The sequence below is a fragment of the Mustela nivalis genome (assembly GCF_964662115.1).
Source record: "Mustela nivalis genome assembly, chromosome: 9".
Classification (NCBI taxonomy): Eukaryota; Metazoa; Chordata; class Mammalia; order Carnivora; family Mustelidae; genus Mustela; species Mustela nivalis.
In genome coordinates, this window is record NC_139028.1 from 17447540 (window position 1) to 17468169 (window position 20630).

The following is a 20630-nucleotide window of genomic DNA, read 5'->3' on the forward strand; positions in this document are numbered from 1 at the left end:
CTGCAGTGTGTCAAATAAACACACCCGTGGAATCGATCTGACATTTACAAGATGTTTACAGGAAATTATAATGTCAGTACTAAGAAAATAAGTAAATTAGGGTTGAATTGTTTTTGGCTTTTGATACATATTTTTTGCCAAATTCTCCCCCTCTCATTCCTTTGGTAAAAACTGTTTGTGCACAGGGCTGTTTATGACAGTGCCAGAGAAATGTCACTTGGTGAGCTGGTGACATCTAACCATTTCCAATTGGTATTAACCATCTAAGCACTGAGAACAGGCATTTTCAACTTTTTCCAGAATCAAGAGCCCCCTTTGTTCCAAAAAGCATCAAGTTCCACTTACGTGGTAGCTATAAGATTGATACGCATCGACTGAGAAAACACATCATGATATCTAGCAGCTATGAGTTGAATCCTGTTTTAAAAGGAGTACATCCTATTAATGTAGCTTTTAAAGCTATTTTATTAAAAACCAATATTATATATTACATGTAACGATAATCTAGCCACTGATGCATGTTTGCGGATGACTTATTCCGTTTGGAATAATTTTCTAGGACACATCAGAGTTTAGATCCCTCATGCAAACTCTGCGGCTGCCCAGAGCTCCTGACCTCTAGGCCATGACCCTCCGACCTAAGGTCCCCCGGAAGTGCCTCTTCTCCGGGCCACTGGGTTCCTGCAGGTTTCCACACACCCCCTGACAGCTCTCCTCTCCCTCAGTGCCGCCCACCGTCCAGGCCAGGCAGAGTATCGTGAATGCCACCGCCAACCTCAGCCAGTCCGTCACCCTGGTGTGCGACGCCAAAGGCTTCCCAGAGCCCACCATGAGCTGGACAAAGTAAGAACCTGGCCCATGCCTTTTATCGTGGGCTCGTGGAGAAGGGAGCGTGGAGCTCCGTGCTGGTGTGTCCGTGGCACGGGTGTGGGCCGCTGGGATCAGCTGCAGGTGTAGCACGGGTTCCGTTCTGTAAGCTGCTCTCCCCTCCAGCACTGGATCCCTTCCAAGGGGGCAGAGCCAGAGGGCGTGGGCTGGGAGGCCCTCTTTGGGAGGTGTGTAGGCAGTGTGCAGCCCTTGGAGAGACACAGAGGTTTAGGCAGAGGAAGCAAAGGTTTGTGTGTGGAAGTACAGTTTGGGGTGTTGACTTTGTGTGAAGACCGAGTCCTTCCGTGGGCTCAGTCTGCATTCCGTGGAGACGGGTTAAAAATAAACCTTGTACTTCCGTGGCCAAAATCATGGCAATTGGCTTTTCTGCACCATGTAGGGATGGGGAACAGATAGAGAACGAGGAAGACGAGAAGTACGTCTTCAGCGATGACAGTTCCGAGCTGACCATCAGGAAGGTGGACAAGAGCGACGAGGCAGAGTACGTGTGCATCGCCGAGAATAAGGCCGGAGAGCAGGATGCGTCCATCCACCTCAAAGTCTTCGGTAAGGACGGTGGAGGTCAAGGTCATTGTTCTGCCACAGTTCCTCTTACCCCACACGCTCGATCCAGCAGCAAGACCCCATTCTCTCTGCCTTGGAATCTGTCCCAGCTGCAACCACATTTGCCAGCTCCACCCCCTAAGCCAGAGTCCACGTTATCTGCCTCCTCTCCTGGTCCGTGACAGCCTCCCAGCCCCCCATCTAGTCCTCCCTCCGCCCCCGCCATGTGGTCCCCCTCAGCCCCGCCTCACAGTAGCCAGAATGACTTCAAGCACCATCCTCTGTGTAAAATCCTCCCGTGGCTTCCTGTTGCAACCAGAATAGAATCAGATGGCCCGCCCTGGCCTGCGAGACCTAACCCGAGCTGGCCCCTGCCCTCCTTTCCAGCCTCGTCTTTCCTCCACTTTGCTCCACACCGAAAACTCTCCAACCCCTCGGGCCTTCCTTCTGTGGCTCAGATGACACTGAGCTGCTTTCTTGTCTTCGGGACATTGCACTTGATACCGCTTCTGCTTGGAATGTCGTTCCCCCACATCTGCTCTGAGCAGAATCATGGTCTGCAAATTCCAGAGTTCTCTGACTGACCCTTCATCTCTCACCTCTCACCTCAACCTGCCTTCTCGATGAATCCTTATTCCTGCACTGCCCTGGCAAATGCACCCCCCCCAAGCGCCTCCATCCATCTGACTGTACCTTCTTCACCACACTTGTCCTACCCGACCTGGCCTCATTTCCATATTTGCCCTGGGGATTGTAGTCTCCCACCTCCAAGAAGCAGGTAAACCCTGGGATAGCAGATTGCTGGCTTTTCTGTCTCTTTCCTGCTTTATCTCTGCCACTCCAACCAGTGCCGGCCTCGGGAAGACCTGTGGTAAACATTAGGGACCAACCGGCTGACTGCCTGTGTGTCCCTTGCTTCTTTCCGTGGCCCGTGTGAAACGGTGCCATCAAAGCCATGAGAAGAGCCCCTCGTGTCTGCTCGCTCCATCTTGATAAACTCAGTTCACTTCCATTCATTTGGAACTGAAATGCATCTTGACCTGACCTTGAAAAGAGAATTTGTGGCAGAGAAATGCTTAACCTATTGGCTTTCAACACTTCCTGCTCATGTTTTTTAAAAAGACACGGGGCACCTGGGCAGCTCAGTCAGTTAAGCAGCTGACTCTTGATTTCGGCTCAGGTCATGATCTCAGGCTCATGAGATCAAGCCCCTCGTGAGGCTCCAAGTTGAGCACGGAGTTTGCTTAGGATTCTCTCGGTCCTTCTCCCTCTGCTCCTTCCCACTTCTCTCTCACTCTCTGTTCCTCATTTAAAAAACAAAACAAACAGGGAAGCTGGTTCAGTTTAGATGGTGCCGCCAGGCCCCGGAGGGCAGCTCTGGTTCCTGTGGTTCCCAGGTCGCTACAGTGTGTGCCTGGGAGCCCTCTGGGACCTGCTTGTTGGGCCTGGTCGGAGACCTCTGACGGGTGCAGCTGGACGTGCTCATCATAAGTAAATCTTATTTCTCTGTTAATGACAGTTGGGTTTAGAAACAGGTTATCAGTTCTGTTCATAGCAACTGGTTATACTGGAGAGTGAAAGCTGACGGCCTTGGAAAATATTCTTTTTTTTTTTTTTTAAGATTTTATTTATTTGTCAAAAAGCTAGCACAAGCAGGGAGAGGGAGAGGCAGAAGAAGAAGCCGACTCCCGGCTGAGCAGGGGATCTGATGCGGGACTCAAGCCCAGGACCCCAGGATCATGACCTGAGCTGAAGGCAGACGTTTAATTGACTGAGCCACCCACACGTCCCTGCCTTGGGAAACATTCTTCACAGTTCTTTATCTAGTTCTCCTCCCCAGTCCCTCGGGTTTCAGGTTCTTCCACATTGTAAAGACAGGTGCATTGTTAACATAGTCCTTCATTGAACAGATACTGATGAAGCAGCCTGTTGCTGGACTGAGGGGCATCTGAGATATGAGTATGATGTGGTCCTTTAACTCTAACAAACATGGGGAGGGAGAGGAATGTAAAAGCATATAAATGATAATAGAGAGTGTCCGCCAGCTATGTTTGAGTGCCTGTGTGGGCCCAGCCATTGTCAAAGTGATGAGGATGAATAACACGTGCTCTGTCCTCGTCCGTGGGCTCACGGATGACCGACGCTGAAATTTTTAATGACGGCTCATTGTAAGGACTTCGGAATGGCAATGGGCACCATGTTTTAGAGGAAAAGAAGACCTGTGGTCATGAGAGACAAAAGGCAGAGAGGTCTTCACAAACCGTGTGCTGTTTCCCAAGCAGGGCTTCCCAGGTGAGGAAGGGTGGCCATGGGTGAGGACCCCAGGCCGCCCGGGCACAGACATGGAGGCAGGAAAGATGCGTGCCGCGCCGAACGTGAGCTCCTTGCAGACGGACTGTGAACCCCCAGCTACGAGGACAGTGTCTGGCAAATTGTAGGTGCTAGAATTTGCCTAAGGGAAAGCAGAGCCGTTTGTTTTATGTGAATGAAGCACAGGCAGATGGTAAGGACGTGAGTCTAGAAATGGCTAACTATCCCTTGTCTTGGGAAATTCTCAGGTGTTAGCACCATAAAGTAATAGTAATACCCGACAGGAAGTGAGCACTTCTAATGTGTCAAGCACCACCTGAAGTCCTGTGTGTAACTGACTTGCAATCCGCAGCACAAGGCTGTGTGGTAGATTTCATCCTTGTCCTTATGTCACAAGTGAGGAAACTGAGCCCAGAGAACTGAGTGGCCTACCCAAGGAACCAGGGCTCCAAATCCAGGCAGCTGGCTTGGAAGTCCCTTTCCCTGAGCTAGCAAAGGGGAGTTACCACCCCGTGAAGCTCCACTTAACACAGACGACGTCTGAATTACGGATGGGACGGCTGAGAACGGTGAAGGTAGCGTGCCCTCCCTGCGCCCTCCCTGTGCCACCGGGGGTCACACGGTTTGTCTGTAGAAGTAGCCTCCGTTCTCACCGGCTGGTCAAGAACAGGTCTTGGATTCTCTTGCAGGCCTCTCTGGTGCTGGTGGCTGCCCCACGAAGGAGGCGAAGGAGGTGTGGGTACTGAGTCCGGAGCCAGGCGGGGCCCGTGGAGAGTGGGATCAGGTGTAGGGGCGGAGCTAACGAGGCAGGAAGTAAATTCCACATGCAGGAACTGTGGCAAGGCCGACTTTGTCTTTCCACTCGCATCTTCACCAGGCATTCCCTCCTGCACCAACCCCCAACCCCCACACACACACAGCTTCTTCCCCAAGACCACAGCTAGGAGAATAGATGCTATCCAGAAAAGCAAATAAAGGAGAGGTGGCCAGACTCCAGCAGAGACAAGTAAGAAAAGCACAGACTCCGAGGACTCTTGCCCCCATCCAAAACGCAAGCCCCTCTGTGAGCTTCGGGGGAGTTCACATAGCCTCCTGAGAAGCTTCCTCACCTACACAGTTTTCCTGTCCATTCCATGTTCTTAACCTCCTCTCCCTCCTCCTCTGGCTTCCCTTGGTTTAGGAGATGGGTAGTAAGGCCAGGACATGCGGTGGGGAGGGGTGAGTGAGGTGGGGCTCCCTCCTCCTTTTACTCTCTGTCCTGCCTCTTCCCCTTGGCTTGCTGTGGGGCCCAGCGCTAGGGGGGAAGCGAGGCAGGTTCCCCCATGGAGGCCGAGTTGGCAGCAGTGAGGCAGAAGCACATAGAAACCAGTAGCTCGGATTGTAAAACCAGAGCTCAGAACTCCTGTGATTCAAGACGGGAAGGCAATTAGTCAGTATGGGGCACGTCTAAATTAGAGACTGCCATAATTGTGCCTTACCGACATCATTTTTCCCTAAGAAAGGCGGATGTTCTAGCATGCATTGCCCTAGTTATCAGCCAGAAGCTCTTTTTACTAAGTAGTTACATCTTACCTTTCTTTAAATCTGGCAGTGAATTTCCATTGCTTTTCTCCCCCATGGGCTCTTCTGAAAAAGTATTTTTGTCACTGCATATTCCTGTTACGCTCACACAGGTGCTCATGAGGTCTCATGCTGCTGTGGCCTGAGGCAGGTTCACCAATGGCCTTGCTTATCTGACCCCTTGGGACCAAAGCAGCCCTTGTGAGCTACAGCACTGGGTAAAGGCTGAAGGGAGCTGCACCGGGTCATGTCCAGCCCCTCAGTTCAGAGGAGCAGGGCCGCAGAGCCCTCCTTGGGCTGGCATCAAAAGGCATCAACCTTTTGATGCCTGGATTTGGCGCCTGGGTTGGGGTGGGACTAGATGAGACCACCCCTCAGTGGCCGGGTGCAGAGCCGTGGGCTTGCCAGAAGAGAAGAGCCATTGTGCTGGGAAAACTCCCAGGGACATTTGTGCTCCCAGGAGGGTCCGTGGGGAGAAATGCAATGGAACACTCGGAGGCAGTAAGTCCCCCTCTAGGAGACAGAAAATAGAACGGGGATCCAAAGTCAGGGGCCCGCAACAGACGTCAATTAAGAAGGTGTAAGTACCATCTGAAGACAAAACCTGGAGATGTTCCCCTAGATGCTGTGTGCAGAGGGATGTGACGTTGCATCTGCCCGTTTGCCTGATGATGCCCATTGTCCCGGGGGAGTTATGTAGAGAATCCCTTTTCACTCTCAAGAGTGCCCTGATCGGGACTATAAATTATATTGATATTCTAACTCCAAGGCAATATTCTGAGCTTTCAATGAGTTCTGACAATGGGCCTGCTGCTTCTGTAGTACAGAGAGGTTAGGTCATTAGTGAGAAACTTGCCTGCCTTCCAACGGCCCTCTGTAGACTATATAAAATCAGCTGTTGTTGATAATGCTTTTAGTAAGAATATAGTTTGCTTTTTCCTAAAGATTTGTGCAGTGGACCCTTTGTAACCCTGTGGTAAATGGAGCTGCCAAACCAGATATTAATAGACGTTATCTATCCCTTGTCTGTCTTTTGTTAACCTTTTGATGCCCGGACAAAGTCCTAGGGGTCAGGACGAGTCCAGCAAACACTGTCTAGGTCACGATATCCATCTGGGCTTCAAGAGGCCAAAAATTCAAACAACTGTTCAGTGAATTCGGTTGTGTGGCTGAATTTTATTTTTTTAGACTTTTTTTTTTTTTTGAAGATTTTATTTATATGAGAGAGAGAGGGTGAGCGAGGACATGAGCAGAGTGAGGGGCAGAGGGGGAAGCAGACTCCCTGCTGATTAGTGAACCTGATGCAGGGCTGGATCCCAGGACCCCGCGATCATGACCTGATCTGAAGGCAGAGGCTTAACTGACAAAGTCACCAGGTGCCCCTGCATTACTCATTTCAATCTGTGATTTTAACAGTGTAGAAATTCAACTTTTATTTTGTCTTTCTCAGACCCCTGTCCAGCTGCAGTGAACAGTCCTTTCGTTATGAGTTGTGACCCCCTTGGAAGTCTTGTTTATCAAGATCAGCACAAAACCTTCCTGTGGGAAAATCTCGCTCAAGTGATCTCCATCAGTTCCAATTCGTGATCATTTGGCCCCGTTGGATGGAGACGTGCCTGGGTGCTTGCCGTCAAAAAAGGACTTGCCAAGCAAGCTGTTTAGTACAGATTAACTGTAGCAGAATATTTGACTACATGGATAATTTTATATAGAAGCAGGTATTTGCTGCAGAAAATGCACAGCCTAGACATAAAAGCAGAACCAGGGGGACCTCAGCTTGCAGGAAATGTATAGGGAGGAGTTTATTAACCTACTCACAGGCGGCGTATGAATTTGAATATAAAGGAAATGTAATTCTTTCAAAAATTATCCATAAATTTGATTTATTTATTTTTTTTGTTTGTTTATCTCGCCTCGTCTTTTTCCCCATTAGCGAAATAAGTTACATTTGTGCTGTGTTATCTTTTCTCTTCTGTGGAAGGTTTTGCAATTTCAGAGTATAATTGTTTTAAATCAGGAAAAGTCAATTTTCTCTAATGTTTTAGCATTTAACTCCACTTTTGAATGCTCGTGTTTTCTGGCATTACCCAAAACATTTGGAAAATGAACCCATCTTATCTTTCCACCCCAGCCCATTCTACAGCCCCCAACTCCTCTCTCGCCCCATTTCCTTGCTTAGTCAAAGCTAACACAGCTCTCCCAGCCACTGAGGAGCTCAGAGTCCCTTGAACTCCTTCTCATTCCTTCCTTCGATCCTTGCCCTCTGTTCATTTGGCACTTGGAGCGGAACCTCTCGTGAGCATCTCTCTCCAAGCCGCCCTTCCCCGTCTGCCTCTCCTCTGGGACCACCCAGTTCGGGACTCTATTTCGCCACCTCTGGGGCCCTGTCAGAGCTTCCAAATTGGTTTTCTCACCTCAAGGTTTCCCCTGTTCTCAATCATCTAGAGTGTCTTCGTAGATTAGGCTTCTTGAAGTACAAATGATCATTTCAGTCCTCTGATCAAACACCGCCAGTGGGCTTCTGTCAGTGCCCGGAGACCATTCAAAGCAAGCGCCATAACCAGGCGGCCATGACCCTGCGCCCGGGCTGGGCCCCACCTCCCCGCACCGCCATACGCCAACACCGGCCCCCATCACACTGCCCTCCTCCCGTGTCCTTGCTTCTTTGCTTCCAGTCAGGCAGTTTTCTACACTGAGAATGACTCTCCCCATCCCAAAGTTCCACGTACTGAAGATCTCATGGCCCAGCCCGAAAGCTTTCTTCTCATGAAGGCTTCAACCTCTGCCCTCGCCTTCTCTACCCTCTGCCCTGAGTGCTCTTTCTCTAGGATCTTGTGTTTCTTGCTCGCACACTGATGATGTCATGCACCTACTCAAGTGTACGTCTGTCGGGGATTCAGTTCTGTAGCTCCCACGACACCTAGAATATGGTCTTATACTTCGTAAGTCTGTAACCTGATGAGTGGGCACATGGCTGAATTTAAACCCAGAAAACAAAAAAAATCAGACAAACTCACACATGTCTTATCTTTTCAGCAAAACCCAAAATCACCTACGTGGAGAACCAGACCGCCATGGAGCTGGAGGAACAAGTCACTCTGACCTGCGAAGCCTCGGGAGACCCCATTCCCACCATCACCTGGAGGACCTCTACCCGGAACATCAGCAGCGAAGAAAAGGTATGACGTCACCAAGAGTTCAGGGTCATGGGGTGCAGGTTCAAAGCAGGTCATGTCTGCCCAGGCCCCGTTCTCTTCGGGGAGCCGGAAGATGGGATGCGGGCCCCGGAGGCCACGCCAGGTTCCACGGCCTCCATCCCCCAGCCTGCTGGCTGTGCAGGGGCAGGGCCACAGGTTCCTGCATAGATCTGCCGGGCTGTGAGTTTTGTGGACGTGGTCAAGTTAGACGTTCTGGGGAGGAAGCAGGGAGTGCTTTTCAAACCCAGGATTACGGAGCTCTGAGGAGCAGGGAGAAGCCAAGAGCTTGGGGGTCCAGCTCTCATCCTCTCAAGAGTCCTGACGGGAATGTGTCCTGGAAATAGCAGGGATCGGCATGAGCCCTATGAATTCTCCTTGTGTTTCGTAGCCTCACGCTGTACATGCACTTATGCACAAAAGCTTGGTTGCCTTTGTGTCTGCCTGTATTTCCGGTCACATTTGGATATCATTTTGTTCTGAAGGCAAAAATAATTAGCAGTTTCTTCATGATGATGATCACACCGGGTTCTCCACTACATTCTAAGCACTCAGCTTCAGCTCTCAGTAGCACATGGTAGCAGGCTTCCTGGTAGTTTGAAATGACTGGGGGAGATTCAGCTTTAAAGCATATAGATTTATAGGCCACCGGAAAGCTGTCATTATCATTGACAGTATGTACGAATTGAGGTCTCCCCACGTCAAGCAGCCCTTTGCTCCTGAGTGGGCCAAAAGCAAGAGAAAGAAGAGGCTTCATTTTAAAGCAACTTAAACCCCCTTATTGTACTTCTCCAATCTCATCTCATGTGCCCTGTAGTATAGGGCTTCATTTGAGTTGGCAAGAGCTTTGTCACCTGGTCAGGAGTAATGGCCTTAGCCTTAAAGAACATTTATAATGGATTGCTTCTTGACCACAATGTCACAGTTGATAGACCTTCACTCTTCTGCCTGCCTAAAGGAAACCCTTACAGAGGGTAAACTCAAAGTAAAAAAAGAGATAGGGTGACAGAGCAGATCCACATTTGGGATTTGAACTTGAAGATCTGGTTTCTGCCCCATGAATAAAAGACAAAATGAAATCCAAAGGAACAGAAACTGCTGTTCCAAAAAGCCCATGATTTTTTGCAAGTTTTAACTCCACAGTTGAATTCAACTTAACAAAAGCTCAAGGAACTGCTAAGTATTTTTGAAACTCGCATATGCTGTTCGATATTGTGGAAACCAACTGGATTAAGAAATGTGGTGTTTACTTGGATACTTTCTTTATCAACATTGGAATTAAACCCTAAGCTCAGATTTCAGCTTCCATCCTGTGTGTTACGTGGATTGAATGTACATTTCAGGGCTTAAACCGTAGGGCTGCGGCTCGGCACATATTTCTACATCAGGCTTGTGATTTGTCCAGAACGACCCAGTGTATATCGCTGACCTACAGGGAAGGACAGAAATAATATCTATCCCAGATGCATGATGCTTTTAAATTCGATGTCTTTTCTAGGAATAGCTTCACAGCTAAGCTAGACCAGAAGGGTTATTAAGATTTGTGCCTACCCTAAGTTCTTTCATAGGTGGGCACTTCTGGCCTGTATCTGTAAAGTCATTTTTACAGAGTGAGAACAAAAAACCAGGCACCAGTCCACACTCATACTTACTAAGTATTGATACAAAAGGCATCCAGCGAGATCATCTCCGACCAAGGAGGGTTGCATGATTCAGCTATTAGTGTAGACCATTTGTCTCAATCTGGGATAATTATCTAAGCCCAGCCACATAGGTTGGATTGTGGTTTCTTTTACTACGGACTGCCTTCAAGTTTACTCAGAGTGACATTACTGGAACGTGGGTGAATCCATGTTAGAACAAGTCCTCAAGCCCTCTAGACTGGCTAGTGCCATGACACCGTATTAACATATTTGCCGAAATGAAACCCTACGTAGGAAAGTTGCCATTTCTATTAGTTACATATTAACCCCAGAGAGGCTTGATGTCCATCTTATGCCATGAAGAGCTCATAATTAAGAGAACAAAGATGGCCGGCTCATGCTGGCCGGACTCTGGGTAATCAGTTTCACTTGCATCTGGCAGCAGCCCCTCATGTTCTCCCCCATCCGAAGGGGCATCGTATATGATCAGGGATCGAGATGATCAGAGGCACAGTGTCATAGTCATGAAAGAAAACAATGTCCTTTCTCAAGTCAGGATGGTCCATGAAGCAGATAAAAACAGATGATTGTATCTACCTGTTAAGGTCAGGAAGGGTCCTGAGAATTAGACCACACACAGTGCTGGGATCCTAGAGGTTGGGAAGGAGGGTCCCGTTTGAGGTTGTCCAGTCTCAGCCAGCACTCACTTTGCAGCTTATCTGCCCTAAAGGTCCCTCCCTGAAGGGTGACGGTGTCTGTCCTCTCCAGGCAGCTGGATCCGGAAGGTCTTCCTTTCCCCGCCCATTGCTCAGCCTTCCCACCTCTGCCCCTCAGTCCTCTGGGTGAGAACTCTTGGATTTTCCACTAGCTTCCACTCTCTGTCCCTTAGACACACTCACTGGTCTTCTCCATTTCCCATGCCGTGGGTTCAACCTCTTGTGCTTCCTGGTGGCCCTGTCCCAGAGAGTTTCAGTCCCCGGGCACGCCCCTAATGTTTTGTGGAGCCAGTGGAGCCAATGCAGATTTCCATGCAGTGACCTGCTCTTTTGTTCTGGATGGTTCCCTGTTCTGGGCGCCATCAGGCAGCTGAAGTGTTAGCGCTGTCGCCATTTCTCATTCTCTCGCCTCCTCTTGAGCTTGTGGTCAACTAAAACGCTCAGCTCGTTTTTACACAGACAGCACTGAGGCCACACACCCCCTTGTCCTGTTCTTACACAATTGATTGCCTCACCAAAAATGCAGAATTTTGTATTTCTGCTAAAAATTGTTTTGTTTGTTGCAGCCCGACGTTACAGCCCTTCCTTGGGGAAGGCTCTCCCTTCCTGGGATGGTACTACCGGTCCCCTTCCCTCTCAGTGCCAGCAGCCACCTCTAATCATTTTGACGATCACCAGTGCCACATATACAAACTCTTTCTGCCTTCAGAAACATTTTAGTCCATCTTCCTGGCTTTCCTCAGAGCTGTCCTTAGAGGTCTGGAAGTCTCGGGCATTTCAAGCCACGTGGACCCACCCCCACCCTGCCCCCCACCCCGGTTTTGTGTATGTGTTTTTAAAGTAATGAGGTCTAAGAGTGGTGACCCCCACTTCACAAGGCCCAAGGGCAGGCAGCTCGGTACCCTTCCCCAGTCCAGCATCGGTATTAGCCGTTGCCTCCAGTCTTGCATGGACACTTGCATGAAACATCTTTGTCCAAGCCGCTGATAAAAATGTCAACTGGGACAAGGTCAAGTGCAGAGCCCTTAGAATGCTCTCTTGACTTCCTCTGGGTCACTGGCTCGGATGGAGCCCCTACCACCACGGTGCTCCTCAGGATTGTGATGACATTTGTGCAAGGCTCAATGATTTCTTCAGTAAAGTTGGTTACAGTATAAGCTCGTTAGAACAGCTCGGTCTTTTGCTTCATTGCTTAGTTAAGTCTAGTATTTGTCTAGACTTAACTAAGCCTAGGTAGGGGTGTCTCTTCTTAAGAGGAGAGAAAAGGCTTCCAACCTTAAGCACAGAGTTAGCAACTTTCTAATGGATCCTAATATTCCTCTTCAAAAAAAAAAAAAAAAGTGGTGGGGGGGAGCAAGCAAAAGCCTGTCACTGAGCCTGATCGCCACACCCTGCCCGCTCGTGTCTCTAGGTGGAGCGCGGCTGCTCCTTGGAGACTGCTGCTGGTCAGTCGGCTAAGCCTCAGTCATAATTGGGTTGGTTTTGTTCACCAGCCGATAAGAGCTAAGCTAAATTTGGGTCATAAAGACCATTAGGGTAGATCATCTGTCTGAAAGTTAATCCATTCCTTAATCTCTATTATGTTGGCCAAAAAGAAGACAAACCATCTATGAACATCGTAACGAGGATTGGTTTGACCCGTGTGTCTGGAGGTCCTTGTGATAACGCAGAGCAAAGAAAGGTTGCCCACCCCCATTCTCCCACCGCTCATCCTCCCTAGACTCATTTTAAACATTGCCAGGTATGTGAGTGACTGGGACTAACTTCCAGGTGCCATTTATATACTAAGCGAGACCTTTGGAGGCTGATTTGCAAAATCTGTCGCTAGCAGAACACTTTTGCTGTGTGCTTATTTGAACATTGACTGGTAAAGAAATTCATATGAAACCTTAATATTTAAGGAAAAGAAGAGGGGCAAAGAGTTGAGATCAGAAGAGATAGACAAAAAATGGAATTTCATGAGCCTTGAGTCTTTAGCTGGTGGAGTATCCCACAAATGCCTCAAAGAAGAGAGAGCTTTGAAATTCTGGATTCATTGGAAACTGGATCTCTCTGTCACCGGGAGGAATTCCTCTTCTGTACAGCCTAGGTGCCCACGTATAAACACTGGAAAGGGTGCCTGTATTGAGCAGTTAGAGCCTGGCATATTCTGCCTGCGGGCACAGGTAGAGGACACTTGAGGACAACGGTAGGGGGCTTCTTGTAGTTTATTTACACATTCCTAAAGACTTGTGTGTGAGGTCATCAAATGTGCATATGAAAAGAACCTGGAACTTAAAATTTCTGGAGCATGACCAGTCCTATCTTAATGTGTTTCTGTGTGTTCGTATCAGATTGTCTTCACCTGAGCCACACCCCATCACCAAGTTGTCAGGGCCAGGGTATAGCCCACCATTCCCTGAGGCACACAGGCCAGAGGTCAGGCTACTGGAAACGTCTTGTTCCTAGCAAATACTTATTCTGAAAGCCACAAAACCATAGCGATCTGGGAGAGAAACAAGAAGACTCAGTTTTGAAAAGCAAATAACTCCATATGATATCGCCCTTAAGAAACGATCTTGATTCACACAGCCCTGGCATGTGACAGACAAGCTTCTCGGTGATGTGAACTTGGCAACCACGTTTGACATGTTGGCCCACTGTCCCTTTGGTCTCTGCATGCTCGTTCCTCTGTTCTCACTTTTTTCTTCATTTCAACATCACATGACATCATCCAACATTTCCCTCCTCGTTCCTCCCAAAAGCTCTTTGCGTTTAGTGGGCTCTTACTAAATGTTCGCTAACTCATTTGCGTTTCCTGGATTGCATCGCTGTGTCTCTGGCCTCTGTTCTTTCCTTTCTCTATCTGAACATCAGGGACAACCAGGCACTTGTGCCGTCTAATAAAAAGCACAATGCAGGTATGATGTTTTTCAATCCGGGTATGAAAACAGACACGCCGTCAGCATCGTAGATTCCCAAGTGCTGGATAAGTAAAATATCTGAATGTGGGCAGGAAAATACCCAAGCCTCTGTGCTTCTGAGCTGACTCATGAATGCCGTGTTGAGTGACGGTGGTGCACGCTCAAGCCCCCATGCCGTCTGGGCGTTCCTCTGGAGCTGGCCACAGCAGAGTGTGCTGGCCTGAAAGTTTCCTGCCCCACAACTTTAACGAATTCATGCTCAACATTCCTGATATACCTCTCTGCTCCTTTCTTAGTTCCTTTTTTTTTTTTTTTAAGATACAAACTTGATTTTTAATAGCATGCATGCAACGAGTTAGAAAAATGCATGAGCACAAAATGGCATTCGTTGTTTTGCGATCGACTGTCTAACAGAATCCAAAGGAGGAAACCTACCCTCTACATTTATCTCTAGATTATGTGGTTCGTATTAGGGGTGTCCTCAAATATGACGAGAAATGCTCAAGACATTTTAAAACAGAAGCAGTTGAACCCGTCTGCTGGTGTCCATGTGTATGCCTACCAAAGATTAGGAAAGACTTCTCCTTTGAATGATACATCATAATGTGCGGAAAGGGGGGGGGAACATGAACTGCCTCCTAACTTAAAGTGGGTGATAAACACACCATTGAAAGTGGGCCTTGGAAAAAGTTCTGAGTTTAAAAAAGCAGCTGCATGTGCACGGAACACAGTGTTATACATCAATGTTCTGAAGCAACATGTTGTAAAATTTTACTGCTTTCTTGTTGTGTTTTATATCTTGTTCTCTCCAGGCTTCGTGGACTCGACCAGAGAAGCAAGAGGTATAGCTTACCTGACCACTAGCCAGTCTTTAGTTTTTGAAAGCATTCTAGCTTAACTCACCATTCCAGTTCAATAACCAGACATGCTAAACTAATTAGTCCTAGAGTTAGATTAAAGAATAGGTCAATAGTGGTAGACATTACTTAGCAATAGTGGCGTTCTAGGGTGAGCAAGCAAGCTGTGTTGGGAGTGGATGAACAAAATCCTTATTACTTCTTAAAATTGGATCTTATTCTCTTGCTGGTGCTGGTAAAAATCACATCCAGGTAATTATACTTACAGAAATAAATCGCTCCAATTCCCAGGCCAGGCATTTTGAAATGACATTTTTTTTTTTTTTTTTTGACTCTCACCTGGTTGATGGGGCTTTGGGTCATAAAGTCATGGAGTCAGTGGTCTAAAAACCCACTCAACCCTTCCCAGCTCAACTCATCTTGTTGCTCGCTTGTTTTATAATGATTGGTCTCGGTAAATGATCACATCACATCCCATTTCGTGTCAAAGCAATGCAGACGACATCTCTCCTTGGTTTGCCCAAACTGCTAAACACACGTGTGTCACTTTCACAGAGCATTAAATTTATGAGATGAGCACGATTTGGCACAAGCAGTTGTATGTTTTTTAGAAGTCCATAGCATTTAGCCCTTGAGATTTCTCTGACTACTTGCTTCAGCTCGGGGAATGTGGGACTTTGTTTGAAAACTGAAGCTAAATATTAATCTTAAGATTTTAATGTTACCCACCCAAGACCCTAATTATAATCACGCTTATCATTGTTTTCACTGATTTGTGTGATTAAGTGACAGAGAGTGAAATAAGAACCAGTATGCTTCCAGTGGGGTTTGAGGATCCAACTCACAAGTATTTCTTTAAAAACTAGCTTTTGTCTCTTCTCCAGAGGAAATTTTGATCTTGTAATAGTATAAATGTAGACTACGGGAATCCTATACACTATATTCTAATCGGGTAACCCGGTCCTCTTGGTCTCCCAGAAATGATAATTATTCGGAACACATAACTCTTGTGTTCAGGTCGTGGCTATAAATATTTAATGCTGTTTAATATTGAAGAGTTGACTGCCTGTCCCCGGGCACTGATCCTAGTTTCTGCACGTTAACACGTGGTCGTGATCAAACCCAGTGTCTGATAAGCAATCTTCGTATCCTACCTACTTCCTTGTCATGGGGACCGTAGTCAAGTGCGCATCTTGCTGAAATCGCCCCGTGCTGTCCCATCCTAGTGTTGTATTGCCCCAAAGTCACGGACCCACTGGGATTGGGGGAGGGAGAAAGAAGGGTTCATTATCACCCGCTTCTGAGCAACTACAGATCTAATTCTGCTTGGCCTTCTGCATCTTCCCCTGTCATTCTGATGTGGACCTGGCTGGAAGGGGAGGGAGATTCATCAGGGAGCATTAAGGGAGGGTAGGAGAATTACTAGTATTATAAGTAGAAGTAATAGATTTCCTCCCAGGAAAGCAGACAAGTCACTTCCGTTCTCCAGAAGTATCCTTACCTTGAGTATCTCACTCTGGATGTAATTGACTTTCAAGTGAGTGCCGCCCCTGGGGCTCAGAAGTTCCATTCCTTCCTATTTGTCTCATTCAGAGACAAAGACCGTTAAGTCCAGATGAGTTCCAGAGAAGGCTTGGGCTATGGCCAGTTTTGTTCTGTAAGCTCGGAAAATTAGCACTTTCACCTGGAACAAGGGATGCAAAAAATGTTTTGATGAGAAGGTAACTGTAATTGCCCTACATGCTATTTTTGCGAAACAGGGTCTCCTTGTCCCAGCCGTCCTTCCATTCTTGCCCAGAGATCCTCCGCTTCCTCTGCAAGGCTGAACTGTGAGCAGGACCCGTACCTGGATGGCTCATAGCTCGCACTCCTTGCCTTTGTCCTGGTGCCACAGTAAAACGTTTCAGAGGGAAACAGTCTAATCACACTGGAAGTCTGTGCGCTTCCCCTTGGAGCGCGAACTGGGCATCTGACAAATTCCCATTCCCAATCCTGTCGTGAGCCACCGCGAAACAAGAATTCTGTGTAGAGGACTGTCTCCTGGCCTCTTGACACCATGAAATGAGAAAATTTTCCACACACAGAAATTTAGACCACCTAGAAGGGGAGGAAATCATGGCTGTCAATGAAACCACTTCCCAAACTTCTCTTCAATCACTTTCTAGAACATTCTGAGTAGACTGGTCATGCCCTGCTTTGTTGTTGTTACTGTCCTCCTCTTCCCTACATGACCCTCTTTGCATCTTTTGCTGCAATATTGCTTCCATTGTGGAAATGTTCTCTTGACTTCCCAATGATCTGGTCAGTTTTCCATGTTTGTGGGTGTTGAGCCCAGGACAAGCTCGTCTGTATGACACACGATCATAGTTCAGCCGCTGGCCGGTGTCACGGTCGGTTGAACCTGTGTTCTCACTGAGATAACCAGAAGGGCAGGGGGTAGATCTCGAGCCTTTTCTGCCTTTATCCCATTGTGTCTGGGGCACAAAGGAGTGGCAAACCGGTCAGGTCAGCCCTCTAGAGGTATTTGCAAGGATGCCCTCAATGCCACTCGCTTAGACTGATGGGTTCATTTCTGGATGGCTCGTGGAAGTGCCACTGGGGTGTATTGGGACAACCCTGTCAGCCCACAATAAAGGGGGTCCCAGGATCCAGAGACCTTGCGATGTGTCACGGCTTTCTAGTCAAGTGCTCCACACCTGTCTGTGGTCACCTCTCACTAATGTGTAGCATCTCCTCAGCCAGTCAGCCTTGCAGACCTACAGGTCAGATGGGGTGAGAGCCTGGGCTTCGGGCGCTCCTCTGAGAGCAGAATGGCCCGTAGGCAGTGGTGATTTTGCTCAGCCGTCTGCCTCCTTGCCTGCACTGGTGTTCCAGTTTCCAGATACCTACCTCAGTGGGGCTTAAATGCCTGAAGTGGATTAATTCCATCAGCGATGGTCAGAGGGACTTCTTGGGTCCCTTAGGTCTGTGGAGACTGCCCCACAAGGCCCATGGAACCTTGTTTTTGAGCTGCCCAAACCGGCTGTGTGTGACATTGCGATTCTGGGTTTCGGGCTTCCAAACCAGCAGATCAGAAGAACCTGAACGAAACAGGTGTTCTTTCATTCTTTAAAGGCCCAGCCCCATGGACAACAGGTGCCATATGGAGAGCGCTCCCCTGGCCCTCTCCACAGTATATCATATGCTAGAGATAAGAACGTGGCCCAGCCTACGAGGAGCGAGACTCCTTCTTCAGATTACCAACTTTCTTGAGGATCTGACCTTGGGCAACGCGCCCAGACTTTTCCTAGGCTGGCAGCCATTTCACTTCGAGCATCAAGGCAGGAGCCCCTTGGACATATTCCAGGACCCATTGCCTAGGGATCACAGGCTTATTCCCCTTTTGACCAATCACTGGAATTCCAGAGACTCGGGAAGCCAATTATGTTATCAAGGGCTGGAATGCAGAATCTGGTGGTGGCTGCCTGGGACTCTGTGCCACTGTCCCTGGAGAGGGGACCCAGGGACCCTCACTTCCAGCTCAACAGCTCCTCACCACCGAGCTGTTGGACTTTCTCTTGAATGAAATTATTTCACTTTTAAGCCTTCAGGAAGGCGAGGCATCTGCAGAAATATAGGTTTCTTGTATAAGTGTCTGCACTTGGCGCACTCTGATTTCCCATTATGCATGCGTGCACCATGGAGCTGCCAGATGGGCAGACGCCTGGAAGGAAAGCACAGGGCGCAGGTTTCCCAGAGTCTCAGGACGCAGAGCTGTTGCTGCTGGACCATCCACTGGCCAGGGCTTTTGCTTCCATCTTAGATGTGCCAAACAAAGTCGTCTTGGGGAACCTTGCTTGTCCTTGCCCCGAACCAATCTTGGCACAGAGTCTAGGCTGCTTCCCATGAACTGGGTCCCATTTTCTATTTTGGATGCACTCGAGTTCCCGTGGCGCTCTCCAGAGCCTCCCACACTAGCTGGGACCGTAAGTAAGAGACACGGGCACAGCTTGGGGAGAGAAGGTGAGACTGGTCCCAGACAAGAGGTGGCCCGGTCTCCTCCCCCTGCGCCGCCGTGGGCTCTCACGCACTCTCTTCCCTCCCGGCAGACTCAGGACGGGCACTTGGTGGTGCACAGCCACGCCCGCGTGTCGTCCCTGACCCTGAAGAGCATCCAGTACACGGACGCGGGAGAGTACGTCTGCACGGCCAGCAACACCATCGGCCAGGACTCCCAGTCCATGTACCTGGAAGTGCAGTGTGAGCCGCAGCTGTGGAAGGATGAGGGGAGGGGTCTGTGCAGGGTCGGGCTGAGAAAGGGGACAACGGCAGCCAGGACCCGAGCTGCATCCCCCTGGCTCTGCTCACACTCCGGTGGCAGTTGCCTGAGCCATTCCAGAGCTCTGTCCCCAAGTCATCCCCTGACACTGTCCCAAGCTCACGAGCCCTTCTGTCCTCCCACGCAGCTCATAGGACCGCTGAACCAGCCTGACCTTCACTACATCCCAGCGCTGGCTCTGTTTGGGGTGCACCCGCCCTCCAGGGGCTGGGAGACGGGGCGTGCGGGGCTCCTATGTAGTCGTGGTCTTCCTGATAGGCATTGTGGTTCCTTGCAGATGCCCCCAAGCTGCAGGGCCCCGTGGCCGTGTACACGTGGGAGGGGAACCAGGTGAACATCACATGCGAGGTATTTGCCTACCCCAGTGCCACCATCTCGTGGTTTCGAGACGGTCAGCTGCTGCCGAGCTCCAACTACAGCAATATCAAGATCTACAACACCCCTTCCGCCAGTTATCTGGAGGTGAGTCGGGGCGGGGTCAGGAGAGTGGGGAGAACGGACCGTCCGACTCCGGATAGGCTCCTCTATGCAGCTAACATCTTCTCGCTTGCTTCTCTGGCATCGTGACCAGGGGAGCCATCGGCTACAGAAGAAACTGAGCCTCAGCCCTGCCCCTTTTCTCTCCCTGGGGCCAGGTTCTGGCCCGGGAGGCCAAGAGTGCCTCTTCTCCCTGGCCCCGTGGCAGTTCTCTCTGGCTTCAGGCTGGGCTGGAGCTCATGGTTCATGCTTTCCTGGTTCTTTTCTTATTCGTCCAATAAATAAAGATCTGAGTTGGTGGCCATTGCTTGGGACACTCAGAACCCACGAGTTCCTTCTTTCCAAAGGTGACCCCAGACTCCGAAAACGATTTCGGAAATTACAACTGTACAGCAGTGAACCGCATTGGACAGGAGTCTTTGGAGTTCATCCTTGTCCAAGCAGGTGAGCCCCCTCATGGCTGCACTACCCTTCCCCTTGCTGGCCTGGTCCATGCCCTTCGGTGACACCAGGAGAGTGAAAGAAGAGAGGACCGGGGTGGGGGGGGGGCAAAGACAGAGAGAGAGGGTCAGGAAGCAGGGAGCCTGTGGAGCCTGGAGGGTGTGGGCACAGGACCTTCGGGGAGACAATCATATGGTGAGGTGGGCTGGGCGACAGGATCTAGGTGATAAGAATCCCAAGAAACGAGAGCCTTGCCTTGTGGCTGAGAGTGCTGTACCGGACCTGGTGGGGCTCACCAGGGTCTCCATCTGTGCCCTCCCCGCAGACACCCCATCTTCGCCGTCCATCGACCAGGTGGAGCCATACTCTAGCACAGCACAGGTGCAGTTTGACGAGCCCGAGGCCACCGGTGGGGTGCCCATCCTCAAATACAAGGCGGAGTGGAGAGCCGTGGGCGAGGAAGTGTGGCATTTCAAGTGGTATGATGCCAAAGAAGGTAAGCGGGGGAGAGCGGGCACTCCCTTTAGGAGGATGGGCTGCTCGGTGTTGGGCAGACACTGCACCCTGACAGCCCATGGGGGTGGCGTAGCACACCGCTGTCTGCTGCTGAGGGTACCACAGGCCAAGCCCTGCCAGCCGTTCATCTCCTGGGCCGCAGCCCATCCCCGTCCCTCGAGAATTAGGGCGCGCTCGCATCTCCTCTAGAATTGTTGGCCTTCTGTGCCCTGGTACCCGAGGACCTGCTTCCCGGGGCCATGCCAAGGTGGGCGAGGCGGTGTC

General features: G+C 49.6%; 1 protein-coding gene across 15 annotated transcripts in view; it reads left to right on the plus strand.

The window, feature by feature from the left end:
• The window catches only part of NCAM1 (neural cell adhesion molecule 1), a 297158-nt gene that overhangs the window by 235062 nt on the left and 41466 nt on the right, over positions 1–20630 (plus strand). For 9 of the 15 annotated variants that reach the window (XM_082682573.1, XM_082682580.1, XM_082682581.1 and 6 more), the window contains exons 6-13: positions 726–843; positions 1268–1434; positions 8338–8480; positions 14570–14599; positions 18703–18853; positions 19210–19394; positions 19757–19853; positions 20176–20346. In XM_082682573.1, the coding sequence (XP_082538699.1) occupies positions 726–843; positions 1268–1434; positions 8338–8480; positions 14570–14599; positions 18703–18853; positions 19210–19394; positions 19757–19853; positions 20176–20346 (1062 nt within the window). The remainder of the gene's footprint in view (positions 1–725; positions 844–1267; positions 1435–8337; positions 8481–14569; positions 14600–18702; positions 18854–19209; positions 19395–19756; positions 19854–20175; positions 20347–20630) is intronic. The other 6 variants (XM_082682583.1, XM_082682584.1, XM_082682585.1 and 3 more) reach the window with 1 other exon arrangement.